Here is a 17,258-nt window from a genome sequence, read left to right as displayed (position 1 = left end):
ATATATATATATACATACATATATGCATATATGTATATATATTTTTTTCTATAATCATAGTCATGAACAATGCCTGATCTGTAAACCAAAAAAATTTAAAATCAAGAAAATTGAAGAGACAGAGTGAACTAATTGATTTATAATATTAAAGTATATATTAATAATGAACCAGTTTTAAGACTATTAAATGAGTTACCAAATAAATATTTACTATTATATATAATATAATAGACAAAATTGTTATAAAAAAGGAGATACTTATTATTTTAGTAATATTGTTAAATAACTGCATCTACATGTGTGAACAAAAATAAAATAAAATAAAATAAAATAAAATAAAATAAAATAAAGTAAAAAGAATGGTGGAGCCTGGAAGAAAATTGCATGTACTCACCATTTCCTATTGCTAGGTCCTTTATAATATTTTCATTTATACATACAGTTGCTTCATATTAGAATATTATTAAGACCATATATATAATTTTATCTTAAATAATTTAACATCTGTGTTTAAATTTGAATTTTTAACCAACCACAATTCAATTTCAGCATATGTAAATATATCTATATGCTATTTACGCTTTAGACAAAATGTTCCAAAGTGTTAATTGAGAGAAGAAAAGTTGACATAAATAAGAAAACTCTCATTTAAAAATGATTTTCACCTTTCATGAATTGTTAAAAATAATTCCTCTGAAAGAAAACTCCATGAGGAAATTAAACTAAGCATTTATATCATACTCCATGGAAAATAATATAATTTTAAATAGTTATTATATGCTACACCAATATTTCCTAAATTAAAAATGTAAATTTAAACTTCGCTTACTATTTCAATTATAGATATTTTAATAGTTGTTTTTCTTGTCATCATATGGATGATTTATGATTTTCACAGCATCACTGAGGGCTTGAGTAACACTGACATAATTGTCCTGATTCTAAGGAGCATCTGCTGTGTTTCTTAGAGCTAATGTCACAGTTGACTCAATATGGACTTATCATCTAGAAAAACAATATACAGCAAATTAAAGTATCTTGAGGTGGACTAAAGTACATTTTTATCATAAATTAAGATAACTGAGTGAATACATATTTTTTTGGTTTGAATTTTGTTTCTAAGGGAAAGAGGTTGTAGCTAAGTTTTTGCATTGAGTGTAAACACTGCGGGTTTAGTGTCACATGTTCAATTAAAACAGATAAACAGTTGTAATTTTTTAACAGAATGTCATGCTAATATAAAGGCACAGATACCTGTTTTTTATACAAAGTATTAAGTTGATTTCAATATATAATTAATTGCTGGAACTTGTAATTCATTTGATTAGTAATAACTTTTTATTTATATATATATTCTTAACTTAAATACTAAGATTCATATGACATCTGTTTGATCAAAAATCCTTTGAAAATGTTGGTTTATGTAGTACTATTAAAAATAAACATTTTAAAGACTGTTAATGTTAGAGATTAGTATAAACAGAAGAGTAATGCTTCTTATCGACAAAATAATAAATTAACCTGCTGACATCACCATTATTAACTCATCTTTAAATCATTAAAAAATACTTTTGTACACTCATTTGTGCCAGTTTTAAAAATAAAATATGAATTAATTCAAATATTAAAATTTTCTCTTATAAGATGTCGAATAGAGATTGTCATTTTTTAACTGCTCCAAACCTTACATTTATTTCTCTCTTTGTTTGAATTGGTGGAAAGTTTAGATTAAATTAACATTACTTAAATTTTGTCTAGTGGCTATTTTATCGCAATCCTTAAATATTCCTAGATAGTTAAAGGTTTGTAAATTTGTTTAGACTAAAACAGGATTAAAAATAAGCAATAAATAGTTTCAGGATTAGTTATGAGTTGAGAACTTTCAATGAGATATTTCTCATTCGGAGACTTTACAAATTGTGTAATTAGGAGAATTTCTTTGACATTTTAAAACATTTTCTACATGAATAAACTGTTTCTCCGGGGCATCAATTTCAAGGACAACATTGGTTCAGCATCTCCTAGACAATTGATGCCATGTGTAGAATCTATCCAAAGTTACCTGACAGCTCCATGAGATGGACAAGGAATTTAATACGATATATATATAAAAATTTAATTTGGTTTCTTTACATAGAAAATCTGAAGATATGATAAAATTAAAGTTTCAAATTGAGAAAACACAAAAAAATATTTTTCTTCTGATTTCTCTGTTCTTGTATAGCACAAACAAGACAATTCTAAACATGCGAGATCGCTTTATCAGTCATACAAATTATTTTAATATCATTAATTTAAACCCATGTGGTTCTATCCAGGAAAAGAAATCAGTATTCATGGCTATTGCTTCATAGACACCACTAAGCCTGTTCACTTTACACAAACAAACAAATTCAAGTATTTCGACTAGTTTTAGCACATTTGGTACAAAACAAAACAAGCATAATGAAGCACATCCTACAAAGGAACCCAGATAACCAGACAAACATAAGCTAAGCACCCCAGGCAAATCTGTCAAGAACATGTTTAATCATCACATTGGTCAAAGGGGTTAAACTGGTCTGTTTGCTTACTTTAGACAATGTTCAGATTCTTAAATAGGCACACATTTATGTTTGTGTTTGTATTTGTGTTCTTGTGTGTGTGTGTGTGTGTATGTGTGAGTATGTGTGTTTTCTCTCTCCCTTTCTTCAGAATACGCAAGAGTGAACAGCAAGGAGAGGTCCCTGTGTTAATTCTGAATTTACAGCAAAGCACTGTGGATATAGCAGCGCCTTAGCATGCAATTGGGAACACTCAGTCTAGTTGACAACCAGTATGTGAGGAACAACAAACATGGGGCTCTCTTTGGATGATAAACAAGCACTTTATAAATAAAAGTATTTCAGAGTGGCATTAATATTTTATTCTACTTTCAGAAAGGTACTCATGAAGAGAGATAGTATAAGACCAGAACCATCTGCATTGTTAAAAAATATCCCTTCAATAATCTATTACAATATATTTTTCAATATATTAATATTGGGGATATTCACTTGATACCCGAACACCAAAGTTTGAGGGGAAGAGGGAGTCTTTAGAAACGTTCTAGCCTCAGACTTAAGCAATCATCAAAACCCTGCTTCTAAAATATGTATATTGATAGTCACAAATGTGTTTTTTGTTTCTCATAAGTTAAATCATAGTTCAGACTTTGACCTCGGGGAGTTTGCATAGCTTGTAAGTTAGTAAATAATATATTCTTATATAATACTTAACACATATTATTAGAAAGTTTATGTTGAATAGTTAAACGATTACTTCAACCATAGCTGTTTATCAAAAATCTTAAAGTAGGTTTTAAATGGATTTTAGGATGCAATGTTTTAAATAAAACATTAGTAGTATTTCAATTGTTCAGGTTTTATTCTGGCACATTTGTATGTTAAATTAAATCTGTTTAACACATACTTTTAAAGTCTAATAGCCACTTTCATTTAATGGGGGACACATGATATTAATGATCATCTAAAACTAGACATTAAAATATATCTAATATGAATTGAAGTACTTGAAAACAATCTTATTTTTGATAAATTATTTTATAAATAACAATAATCATGTATTTATAAATATATCAAGACAGCATATTGATATTTTCCCATTTAAATTCACTTTATTTGAAGCTGAGGGCAGGAATCAATACCATTTTTACTTGTAATACATTTATTTTTTGAGTATTCCACTGTGAGTGAATATGGTATACATAAAAAGAGATTTAGGAATCTTTCTAATCTAATTTTACACACGACTAATCTTTTTTCAAATGTGTAACAATTTTGTCCTGGTATCAGTGTACCTAAGATCAATGTCTAAAATGCAGTGTGGTCATAAGGTGAAAAGAGTTCTCCAACCATTTTTCAATTTCTAATATCTGCAAAAGATAACTGACTGGCCCTTTCATGCCTGGGTTCCCTGAAATTCTCCTGATAAAAAGCATACCCATTACTATGTGCCTTCATCTTAGTCTGAAAGCCCTCACAATAGTGTGTTTGCCCAAGATAAGATTCATAAACATGCAGGGCTTTCATACACTTCCTACACATTTAGCTTACAACGCTTTTGCTCTGCCTTCCACTACAACCTAATATTTTAGAGAGAAATGTATTTGTTGGTGTTACATAACACAAAAACAAACAAACAAACAAACAAAACAACAACAACAAAACCCAAAACACTTTAGCCACCTAATAAATTGCAGTACTTCAATTATAGAATGGAACTGAAACCCCAAAATTGGTGCCAATCAAGTCTTTATACCAAATTCTTAACAAAATAAACAACCACCACCACAATAACAGAAGGAAATGGGTTGTGGCAGGAGGAGTTGGTCATATGTATATGTGTACAAGCTATTCCAAGCTAGACTTTTCCCAAGAAATTAAGGTCAATGGAATAGTTTTGGTCATAGTGTCACTGCAATCCAAATGTTCCTTGTGGTGCTGACCGAGGTGCTGAAACTTGTGGTTATGCCTTGATGTCATCTTCTTTAGACTGGATGATGTCATTAGACACTTTAATTTCTATAGTTTCTGCGTTTAAAACTTCTTTTCCATTTTCTTCTTTTAAAGGTAATTTTCTGTAAATAAACAGAGAGATTGCAAACTCAGTTTCTAGGTGTATAATTTAAAACCTGCTTCTGACCATTTAAAAAAATAAGAAAAAAAAATTTGGTGAGTGTACCCTGCTTTACTTATTACAGAGAAAAAGACACAAATGTTTTTAATACTCATTTTATTCATTGAGCTTAAAACATAACTACATTTCCTCCTTTCTTTTCCTCCCCCCGACCTCTCATATATTTTCTTTGCTCTCTCTTAAATTCATGGTCTCCTTTATTCCATTATTGTTATGTATTTATATATATCCAAAAATGTATTCTGAAATACAAACTCCTTAGTTTGCATAATGTTTATTTTATGAATGTTTTTAGGAATGATCTTTTAAGTATATAAATAATTTATTATAAAATAACCTAACATATAATAAAATAATTAGTATTTACCATTAATAATGTAATGTAAAACAAAGGGTATGTGAAACAAAGTATTTGCAAATCTAGATGGATCTAATTGTTTACTGTGAGGTAACTTAGATTTGATACTGTGCATAAATTAAAAATAAATTTGTTTTGAATTATTAGGAGTCAGAATCCTGATCTATGTCCACTGCTTTGTTTATCATCTATAATAATTCTCAAAAGAATAACAATTTTGTATGTGGCACACCACTATATTCAATTAAAAATTATATAAGTTATCAATATTATTTGGAAATTGATGAAAATTAGTGTTATTTACAAAATTGTTTTTTATAACGTTTCTTTGGCCTTTTTCATATTATTTTTTTCATATTTTTATATCACTATTAAATATGTTGTGAAAGTTGTTTCTGATTGAAACATGTTGGTCTATAAAAGTGATACATATCTTTATGTGTATGAATGTTTGCTTGCATGTATGTATGTGTACTGCATGTATCTCTGGTGCTAACAGAGGCCAAAAAAATGTATAAAGTTTCCTGGAACTGGACTTGTAGAGGGTTGACAGGAATCACATGGGTGATGGCTGTCTCTTAGAGAAACAATTGATCTTAAACACTGAACCATCTCTTCATATCCCTTGTTTCTTTATCTCTGAAACAGATAGCTTCATTAAATTTTAAATTGACAAAATGGGATAATAATTTTATATTTTTTCTTTGATTGTAACATTCACTATTTCAGTGGTCCCTCTTATGTATGCTTTTTTGGGAACCTGATAAAATGATTATATCTAAATGTTCACAAATACAACATTAGCCAACCTCTGTACTTAATTTTATCATTGTATAGAAGAGTTAACACTGCTAATTTAGTTCCTCTGAGTTTACTTGCAATTTAAATTATATTTATGAATACAGACAATTAGAATTTGTCACAAATATTCCAGAAATTATGTAAAAAGTAACTATGAAAATCAGTGTGGTTTAGTGTAATTTTTGAGAAGGAAAGGAGCTCAATAAGGGAGAAGAGGAAAAGAAGAGAGAGTAAGGTATTAAAGGCCTTGCCTAGCAGTGAATCCTATGAGTGACAACACTAACCTAAGAGTCAAGGTGGCATAACCCCTAGAGTGGATTTCAGGCATTACCAGATTTGAAGGTTGATCCATAGTAAGGGTATCCATATCTGGTGCTATGAATTGGTTTAAAAATGATGGCCTAGAAGGTTTTAAGTCTCAGAGTTGAACTTATTATTGTTGTTTGGCAAAATTAAAAAGGTTGCACATTAAATAATAATGTTTTTACAATAAGAAAAACATTTCTCTGTCTTAATCCCTCTTTACATGAGTCTTAGTTAATTCAGAGATTCATTGTTTTTCTAGATGCTTCCAATAAGTATTAATTAGAACTAATGTCTGAAAAGGACATTAATATCAACCATTCAAAGACACATAGAACATAACACAATTTTTGATCATTGGTAGTGTGATTTGATAAAATAGATAGCTATCTGGCCTGGTCCATCATGATAGACAGAGCCTATCGAGAGTCATGGATTAGAGGAATGCTGTACTACTAAGTACTCATGGATCTGGGGGCAGATCAGTTATATACTTAACGATAAGGCCATCAAGCTCCAATGGAGAGTCAAATGCATGCTCACAAGAAGGTACATGTTAAAACTCAGTCAATTAGAAAACTAAATAGAGCCATAGATGCAAGAAAAGTAGTTATAGAGGGGAGAGTGATTGACAAGACTAGGAACAAGATGAGAGACAGGAGAGAGTAGTTAGAATACAGATTTGTTTATGAAATTATCAAAGAACATGTTAAAATTAGTATGAGAAAAATAACTTTTGTAATAATCTAGGCATATTGCAATGTATATCATTATTCAGTGAGACAAAGGATTTCCTGACACATATATATTTTAGTAAAATTTAGTTATATTTTAAAATGTAAGAAATTACACTTTCAAGGGAAATATCTTAAAATGGACTTTAAGAGTTAAATGAAGTTAAATTTAAAAAGTATTTCCTTTAATAAAATATTACCAATACCACAATTACTAAAAATGTTTTAGCAATTTCCTGTTACTTATCCCCAAATGAAAGCATGTGTAGCTGCATACTCAGGTTCTGTTAGTGGTGTGGTTTCATTTGGCTCATTTACTGGACTCCCGTCTTCATGGTTAGTAATCCTTTCATCTTCTGTTCTCATTTCCACTATCGGTTCTTTTGATCCATCTTTCCTAAAAATGATATATAAAAGTATTTAATGCTCCTATGTGTCAAACATACTCATGTGTGTATATAACAAACACACTCAAATACACATATGTTCATGTTTGACATTTTTCAATAAATCAAACACTGAACATTTTTCCTTTTAAATTGATACCATTGTGATTTTTTTGTCCTAAAGAACTAGAATAAACCAACATAATCTCCTTTGATCATAATTATTTTAATTTGGAGGTAGATTGTTTATTTGTTTGTTTGTTTTGGTGTTAGGCAAGGTAACAAACATTTGTAAGTCTAGGACCCAGGAGTATGTCAGGAAGATTGCAAATTTGAAACCAGTTTAGACTACAGATTATAGTCATGTTTTAAGGATACAAAGAAAGGTATATGGAAAAAAATCACTTAACCAACAAAATCTAAATATTAAAAATTAAAATATTTCATTAACCAATGTTCATAATATGAAGAATTTCTTACCTAGTTAAAAAAATCTTAAGCATAAAATATTGAAATAATTTGGATAATATATAACAACATTGGAAACAGTGGAACTCATGAACTTCACAAACTTTACAAACTCACAAATTCCCTGGTTCTCTGGCATGAAATGCAAGTGTCTAAGTGTGTAGTTTGTGTGTGGATTCATAAATTCATAAAGATCTAATTGTAACTTGATAAACAGAAAGGGAGAATATGATTATCTGAAAGATCCTAAATTATAGAAAAATGTTAAATCAACCTATAGATTTTAAAGATGTTTTAACATCAGAATAGATATCATGAAGTATGTTAGTTTGGGAAGAGATTTTGTCTACATTTCCATAGGTGATGAAATACTTTAGATTCCATCATAATTAATAAAGAACTGATCTGAGTAATGTAAAGAGAATGTCTTATGCATTATATGAATTCATCACCTGTCAATTAAAAAGCCTATGGCCTAGGGATTAGACAGGAAATACAAGGTGAGACATACAGGAGGGAGAGAGAATTCTGGGATAGAGCCAGGCAGGAGATTTGCTAAGAAGAAGTGATGACTCAGACACCAGAAAGATAGAAATGCAGAAGATGAAGAAAGCTGATGCCTCTTCTACCTGCATGAGAACAGCTCAACAAACTGGCTGAAAAAAGCTAAATAATTTGTCAGAGTGGCAGATTGGAAAACACTGATGCTAAATGGACAGTAACTGAAGGACAAATAATCAAGATGGCATATGTGAAGGGTCATCACTTCAACTTGTCTTCATAAGGACTTTTAGATGTTAAGTGTATGGGATTAGTAATTGTTTCTATTGAAATAGTTAAACATTCTATGATTTTTTTTTACTTGAACCAAAAGGGGAAGGATGTACAGGAATTTTAATTCACCAACATGGCTGTTGTGGTAAGGATTCACATTCAAATACCTAGGTCTCTGTGATCTGGCTGAAATACAGACACACTCTTAGTACACAGCTATAATTTTTAGCAATAAAGGTAAACTTAGTTTGTAAAAGGAGCCAGTCATATTTTAAAGTGATGCCTAATTGAGATGCAGGTAAAGTGACAAATCAAAGATATGACAGAATGAGTCAGAGATAAGATATGCCCAACTCTCAAAAGAACAGGCAGGAAAGAGAAGCTACTTAGGAATGTTTGAGAGAGAGAGAGAGAGAGAGAGAGAGAGAGAGAGAGAGAGAGAGAGAGAGAGAGAGAGAGAGAGAGAGACAGAGAGACAGAGAGAGACAGACAGAGACAGAGACAGAGACAGAGACAGACAGACAGAGACAGACAGACAGAGACAGAGAGAGACAGAGAGACAGAGAGAGAGAGAGTAGCTTCAGTGCAGTTGAGTTGAGTTGATTTTTTTCATAAGTTCATTCATTAAGTTCAGTCAGTCAGTTCAGTTTAATTCCATCCATTCTGTTTAGCATCAGGTTGTAGTGAGAGAATGAGAAGGAGACAGAAGATTAGAATAGATTGCCATAGTTCATTTGAGGGAAAGCAGAGCTCTTCGGTAAGAAGCAAAACAATATCAAAATGTAAAATACATTAGTCCAATTTTGGAAGTCCCATAGTCTAAAAATCTCAACAATATTGAAAGTTCAAAGTCTCTTTTAAGATTCATCCAATTACTTAACTGCAGTTCCCTATAAAATCAAAATCATAAGGCAGATGACATGCTTTCAACACAACATGGTAGACAATTCCATTCCAAATTGCCATAGTGATGAAATATTGGACTAAAGCAGGACCAAAATCAAGCTGGCAACCTCCAATCTCTTTATTTCCATGTCTGATGTAAAAGCACTCCTCATACCTCCAACTCTTTTCATCTTTATTGATTGCAACAAACTTCCAACTTCTAGGCTGGTGCCATTCCCCATTATTTACTTTCCTCAGCAGGCATCCCACAGCTCTAACACCTCTAGTATCTTGGGGTATCCAAGACAATTTTAGCTTTACACTTTCTTTTTCCAGTGTCTGGGATACATACATGATCTTCTGGATTCCTCCAAAAGGCTTGGCCACTTCTTCAGACCTGCCCTCTGTAGCACTCTAGGCTCTTGTTGACTCCAAGCCATTACTGCTGCTGTTCTCAGGAATCATTTCATGGTACTGGCATCTCCAATTAGCTTGAGTCTTCATCTGCAACTAGGCTTCACCAATATCCTTTCTTCATGATGCCAAGCCTCAACTTCTTTGCATGACCCCTTGAGTCTAGGGCCATCAAGTGTAATTGTGGCTGCACTTTCACCAATAACCTTCCCTGGCCTTCCACAGTGCTACGCCTCAGCTGTTCTATATATTCCCAAAATTCCTTCAATACCAGTACTACCTTAGTAGTTCTTATACATTACAAAGTCCAGTTGCAGAATGGGTACCTTATTTATTTCTAGAACACAGCTTCTTTGTGCTCACAGAAGCACTTCTCAGATTTCACCTCAGTGATGCTGGTCTCTTCTCAATCACATCTAATTTCTTAGTTCCAGCTAACTAGCATCAATTGTCCCAGTACTCCCTTCTACTGTTGACTCTAAAACCAGAGGCATGTGCCCAAAGCTGCCAAGCACTGGGACTTCCTGGAGCTGGAACATGGTCCCTTTGTTCTATTACATTATCACCAGTTTCTGTTTTCCAATTCTTTCACTATGTAATTTGGGCCATTCACGATCTTGTTGTATAGACTGATGTTAGATTCAGAGATCTGCAGGGCTCTGTGTAGTGAATATAGGGATTATAGGCATGCATTACCACGTTTGTATCTAAGCTTAACTCTACTTTCTTATCTTTCTCTAGACCAGGTTGGACTTGAACTCAGAGATCTGCTTTCCCCTGACTCCTGAGATCAAAGGAATGTACTACCATGCTTTGACCTAATCTTTTCATGACCACTATTTCTCAAAATCCAGATCAAAGGCATTGTTCTTCATATCTGAATTGTAGTTTAGTCCAGATAAAATTCCAAATGAAAACAACAACTAAGTAGTAATAACACCTAACCATGATATAAGTATTCTTTGTTCAATGGCAGACATGTGATCAATAATCTTAGCTGGATCGGATCTTGCCCCAAAGTCATAACTCCCTTATTCTGTTTATCTCCACGAACATAGGATTTACCTCCATTGTATTTCCTGGTACTCTTTAATTACTTGCATCATAATTTTGTATTATTTTAACTAAGTTTGCTACACTTAGTAAAACAATCTTCATGAGTGTATACCAGAGGATAAAGTCTATACTCTGCTTTTTCTGAGACTTCCTTTGTCAATGCAATTAAGCAAAATCTCTTTAACTTAGCCTTAGGTAGACTCTTCATTCAAGATCAAAAATCATCCCTATACTTCAACAAAATTTAACAAAAACAGTCTCTAGGCCACTTAACGAAAACTCTTTTCCTTTGAAACCACTTGAACTAGGTCTCCTTCATTCAAACTACACTCATCAACACTGCCTTCCGTGCTTCAACCTATGTGGCCCATTAAGCCCCATTTAAACTATTCCAATGCTTTACAGAGTCCTGGAGTCCACATTCCTCCAAACACAAGGATAGTCAGGCCTATCAAAGAAATACCAGTCCCTGGTACCAACTTCTGTCTTAGTTAGGGTTTCCTTTGTTTTGAAGAGATAGCATGACCAAGGAAACTCTTACAAAGGCCAACATTTATTTGGGGCTGGCTGACATCATCAGAGGTTCATTCTATTGACATCATGGCAGAAAACATGGTAGTGTCCAGGCGGAATTGGTGCTGGAGAAGGAGTAAGAGTTCTGTGTCTTGATACAACTACAGATAGGAGAAGACAATTCTCTTAGAGCTAGGTGGGGTAGTAACAAGGTCAAACCCTACAGTGGCACACATCCTGCCAAAAGAACACACCTGGGCCAAGAATATTCAAGCCACCACACTATTGGTAAACAATATGTGTCAGTTTCAATCAGCAATGCTGCTGTGTAAACCTAATTTAAAAGTGAAACTACTGAGAAGAATCAGCATCCTAAGGTCAAGGGCATACTAAGTTTAAATAATAAACAGAAATAGAGCAGTTTTGTGGATGTTATAGAAAGCTTATTGATGAACTGTTATAAATCAAGCAATTCAAAGAAGAGTCAAAATTATAAAATTGTAATTTTTGTACATTAAATCTAAATTTGTATGCTACTGTGTGACAATATTTGACATTGAAAGAATCCAGATAATTATGAGGATAAATAGAAAATAATATATAATCAAAACAATTTAAAAAATAACAGGCTAAAATAGAGAATGCTCTTATTTTCGGGTGCCTTGAACTGATATAATCACTCAAGCATGGTTCCCATGATAATATCCCATCAAATCCATACTTAAATAAAAAAAATCTTGACTTGTGATTTCACAGAAGTGAACTTAATACTACCAAAGTATCAGTTAAAAAAATTAATGATAAAATAAATTATTATAAATTTCCATAATGAACTATTGAATTAAGATTTAAGATTATGATATGTCTGTATGAATAATATGAACAAATTTCACAAACAAATACTAAATGGAATAAACAAAAAATGTGTATTGTGCAATCATCCATTTGTATAATGCAGAAATTAGGGAAAATCAATATGTATTCTTAGAAATTAACGTGTTATTTACATTCTGATAGTAAATAAGGAAAATAGAAAACTTAAATAATAAAAATGTTATATTCATGAGAAATTTGAACAAGATTGTTTTTTGAATTCCTTACTTCCATAATATTAAAATCATTGGGAGATAGTCAACTATTATGCATTATGTATGTACCTACACATACACACATACACATGCACATATATACCTTTATGTGTGTGTGTAAGGCAAGCATAAGCCATAATATTTGCAGTGCATTATTGTTAAATATTTGATGTGGCTTAGAAGGCAGCCCTAAACAATGCATATAAGTTGTGCTCCACTCATGGGAGGTGGTGCTGGTGTCTAGTACTTACAGGTAAGCTGCTTTTCCCTCTTCAAGTTCTTTACTTTTTCCACTGGAGCCACTCTTTTTCCCACATATTCTCCTGGTGATACACATTAGTAACCCACATTGTCGAATGAAGAAGCAGCTGACATCTGTTACCACAAGGATTAGCAAAAGGGCAGCAACTCCAAGACCAATGATGGCTCCTAGGCCCAGGCCGTTAAAAAGTGTGTCTTAAAAAAGAAAAAAAAACAACTCCATAAAATCTCCACATAACAAAATATCTAAATATAAAAACTATTCTAAAGTAATTTCTTATAAAACATACACTCAAATATAGATATAGAAAATATAGAATAGTGAATGGTTACTTCATTCCTTCATTGTTGGGACCCATTGTGAGGCTACCAAACCATATTTTAAGAATGCCTATGTTAAAAAATTATTTTTCAAACTTTCTGTAGAAAGATAATAGTAACTTGTTTTAATATAGTTCCCAATTCATTGTAGGGAAGAAAGTAAGTATTATCATATCCTAATCTCTTCTTTACCAGAAAGTCAGTCATAGTCAAGCTCACTGTTAAAACTATGTTATTTTTATTAGAAAAGGGTTACATAAGGTTCAATATGATACTACTTGGCATTTAGACTAAAACTTTAATTGGATGACTCCAAGTACTTTGCTTTCACAGAGAAACACTTTTAAATACCTACTATGAATAAATTTGAAATCATCACTTCAAAAAGGTGGTTACTTATCTTTTTGCAGGTAATATTTTAACAAATTGGAGGCATTATACATGTGTGATTTTTAAGAGTCTTTATTAGTTGTTATTTTATAAGATAAAGTTGTGAGATAGACCCCTATTTCTTGGCAATGATTTGTGGGTAGTACCAAATGCCATGCACTATGGGAGGAGGGTGAGAATATAGGGAAAGGAAGGTAGAAATTTTGAGGTGCAACTAATAATGGAAATAAATCAATGACCCTATAGCTGTAGTGAAATTTGAAAAGATTGTACAATCATAGCAGTGTACAGAGAAAATGGAGACCCTTAGAAAGTAAATTACATATTGTATTATCTACAGGAATGGGGTGTGTGACTAACTCATATATATTTCTAATTATGCATATTAAAATTTTCTAAGAATTTTATATGACATTATAAAATTGTACATCTCTTTATGTATAAAAGCATATTTTTCCAAAATAAAAAATTGGATGCTTTTCATAGTTAGCGAGAGACAAAAAATGAAAGATATAGATGCTTCATTTAGTATTTATTAGACATAACATTGAAGTTTTATCTTTAACATCCTATGTAATCTCTTTGAATGCTGTACATGATCCCCAAAACAAATTTCTATAAAGATGAGTAGAAGTTCACTTGAGATAAGACATCACATCTCATTTAAATTCTTCTCACAGCTAAGCAAAGCATGTGGCAATAAATTCTACAGATCAATGTTACTGTGCTGGTTGAATGACAAAAGCTCACCTATTCCTGCTATAATGATAAATTACTGCTTCAGACTGCAATCTTCAGCCTCAGAAGTCAGAAAACCCTTGTTCTGAACACTATTGCATTGCATACTTACAAGTTTCTCATTTTTTCAAGCCTAGGATGCCTCCTTATTTAAATGAAGGCAGTTATGGAAACAACTATCAGAACAACTAGCAGAAAGGAATTTGGGAAGAGTTCTATGAATATGAGAATATATTAAAAATCCTTTAATGAAGATTTAACAATTAGCTTTTATTATTTTTGTTGACATATCACACTTTAAATAAATGATAAAAACACATGATTTGTGGTTAAACCCAAAGCTAAGCTACTATTGGGTAGCTCATGATAAACCTAAGGCAACATGAAATCTCTTATTAAATAATGATTATGATTTTGAAAATAAGTTTTACAAACCTATTGAGGAAGCCTGGTTAGACTAAAAAATCCATGTAATATTTACATTTTTCATATTGTTCAAGATTATTTCATATTTTCAAGGTTGTACAATAGTAACTATAAAGACTAAATGTTCATTGTTTCCATGCTACCAATTTACTTTGACGCAATGGTTTTATTTATTTATAATTTGTATTTTCAATGTAGACATAAACATGTACACACATTTATCTAGTAATATTGTGATTTGAAGACTATCATGAATTCAAGATCACAAACAAATTCCTTTACAAGTTAACAGTGATTTAATTGTTTACTAAACTGGAATGGAACGTAAAAGTCATCAAGTCAGTTATTTGAAATTAATATTTTCGTTTTTAATAAAGTTTTATTGACATATTTAATTTCATTAAAAAGGCTGTCACATAGGAATATCTTTTTTTTTTCAAATCTACATTTTCCAAGAGAGGTCCATATACACCACTTACTCTAACTACAAAATGTTAGAATTGTAGATTAAAGACATGGTATTGTCTTTAACCCCTTCATTCCCAGCATATATAGAGACATTTTATTAAATGCCCACTAGCTGTTTCATAGTGTTGCTGTAATATCCGCACCGGTCATTTACACAGAGAAATGACTTGGCTCAGAGCAAGGACATGCTGACCTCCTGTTTTCTTCTGTATGTGCTGAATGTTCTGTATGAGGTTTGCTGGTTTGCTAATCCTTCCCCCCCGCCCCTTTTGGTTTTTCAAGACAGGGTTTCTCGGTATAGCCCTGTCCTGGAACTCATTCTGTAGACTACCAGGCTGGCCTCGAACTCAGAAATCTGCCTGCCACTGCCAACCAAGTGCTAGGATTAAAGGCGTGTGCCTCCACTAGCCAGCTGAGGTTTGCTAGTCTTAAGAAATTCCACAAAGGCTTATATAGTACCCATAAAATCAAAGATCAGTGTGAACTGTTATGGTTTGAGTCAGAGCTGACCACCAGGCAAAACGTCTTGCACCTGCATATTAGCTCATTGTGGTTTTTGTAGCTAACATGGAAGAATGCTACCGGTAAGCCAAAAGTTATGATTATAAGGCTCATGCTCTGCTATCTGAATGTTCTGAAATTCCCCTGTAACCTTTCCACCATCCTTCTTACCTCACTTGAGACCACCCAGCTTAAAAGGTTAGTTGATAATACCTTATCTAGTAATATTGCTACCCCCTTGCCTTTTAAACATTTGAACCTCTTTTTTCCCTATAAAAAGCATGCTATGAGAAATGTTTAATGACATAGTTCAGACAATTCTTAACTATGTCCCTGGTCTGACAAGTATTAGGGTGTGCTTTTAATAAACCACCAAACTCTGACTAAGATTGTTATTCCTATGGTTTGTGAAGTGATTCCTAGACCATAACAGACTGTTTTAATGCAACCTAAATAATTGCAGAAGCCAACATTATATTGGATTTCATGACATAAAGGTAGGAATTAAGTAGAGTACATATGTTAGTTTGTATAATATTCTTATAAAATATTTATTATGCATTGTTCTATAACAGTTGAATAATACCAATTTAATAATTAATTCGGTTAATGGAAGAATATAAATTGCATAGCATGTTTCTGTCATAAGCTTTTTTATTGATATTTTCATACTATTTCTATACAAATGAAATTTTGTTAGAAATTAAAAGAACAAAAATTTAAACATAAAACCTTAAGTTGTTATATTGCCTTATAGTTTATTATTCAAATCAAGCAAGAGAAGTGATCAGCAATTTTTGTGTTCTATTTTCTATTTATTTCAGTCCAACTCTAAGAAACTTGGAAATTAGACAAGCAAACCAATATCTTGCCTAAGTTATTCCATAATTTTGTTTGTGCTTCAATCAATTCGAAGGTCAGAGCAAAGAAAAAAGGAATTCAATTCAATTTGTTTTATACATGTCACATATTTCTATTATACAAGACATCCATTACTGAAACATTGAATATCTTGACATGAAGTTTATTATACTTGACAGTATGTACACTAGCTTTAAAACATTGTTCTAATGGATTCAAGGTAGCCTTACTTTTTGACTCATTTTTTAGTACTTTATTCAACTTTATTTCCCTTGTGTACATTTATTTTGTCTTTGGATTATTAAAAATTCTTTTAGAACTTGACAAGCTTTGATAATGACATAGAGAACAAATTCTAAGTCTTAATTTAGACATTTACTACTATTTTCATCAAAGAATTTTCTCAGTGTTATAAGATAGTATGTTAAAAGTACAGAAAGTAGAGAAGATATTCAAAACCCTGTTGCTTTTATTGCGCTATTCTATAGCCAATAGACTTTGTTCTAATATTACAGATAGGTCTGTAAAATTCTTGGGTATATATTATTGACTAATCAAGCTGAAGCAACAAACTTATAAATATTAATTCATAATCTTGATAATCTTGGTACTTACAGATATATATATACACACATATATGTCTGTGTTTTATATAATAGCAGATGTTGCAAATATAAACATGATGTGGATATGCCTTTCATTTCATTGAACTCTTGTCTATTGAAGAACAGAGAATATGCCAGGTTTCCTTATCCTGACCAACATAAATCAATTCAGTTGTGATTTTGAGTAATTCTGAGTGAAGCATATAAATTAATTGAAGATTTTATGATAC

General features: G+C 31.9%; 1 protein-coding gene across 1 annotated transcript in view; it reads right to left on the bottom strand.

Moving 5' to 3' along the window:
- Positions 1-1,158: 1,158 nt before the first annotated feature.
- Positions 1,159-17,258, bottom strand: part of Ncam2 (neural cell adhesion molecule 2) — a 409,274-nt gene continuing 393,174 nt past the window's right edge. The window contains exons 16-18 of the mRNA XM_031364292.1: positions 12,709-12,913; positions 7,151-7,270; positions 1,159-4,618 (exon numbers count right to left, since the gene is read on the bottom strand). Of these exons, the coding sequence (XP_031220152.1) occupies positions 4,507-4,618; positions 7,151-7,270; positions 12,709-12,913 (437 nt within the window). The 3' untranslated portion in view covers positions 1,159-4,506. The remainder of the gene's footprint in view (positions 4,619-7,150; positions 7,271-12,708; positions 12,914-17,258) is intronic.

The sequence above is a fragment of the Mastomys coucha genome, unplaced genomic scaffold (assembly GCF_008632895.1).
Source record: "Mastomys coucha isolate ucsf_1 unplaced genomic scaffold, UCSF_Mcou_1 pScaffold12, whole genome shotgun sequence".
Lineage (NCBI taxonomy): Eukaryota > Metazoa > Chordata > Mammalia > Rodentia > Muridae > Mastomys > Mastomys coucha.
Note: the sequence above shows the minus strand (reverse complement) of the source record. Positions and strands in the feature narration are given on the sequence as shown.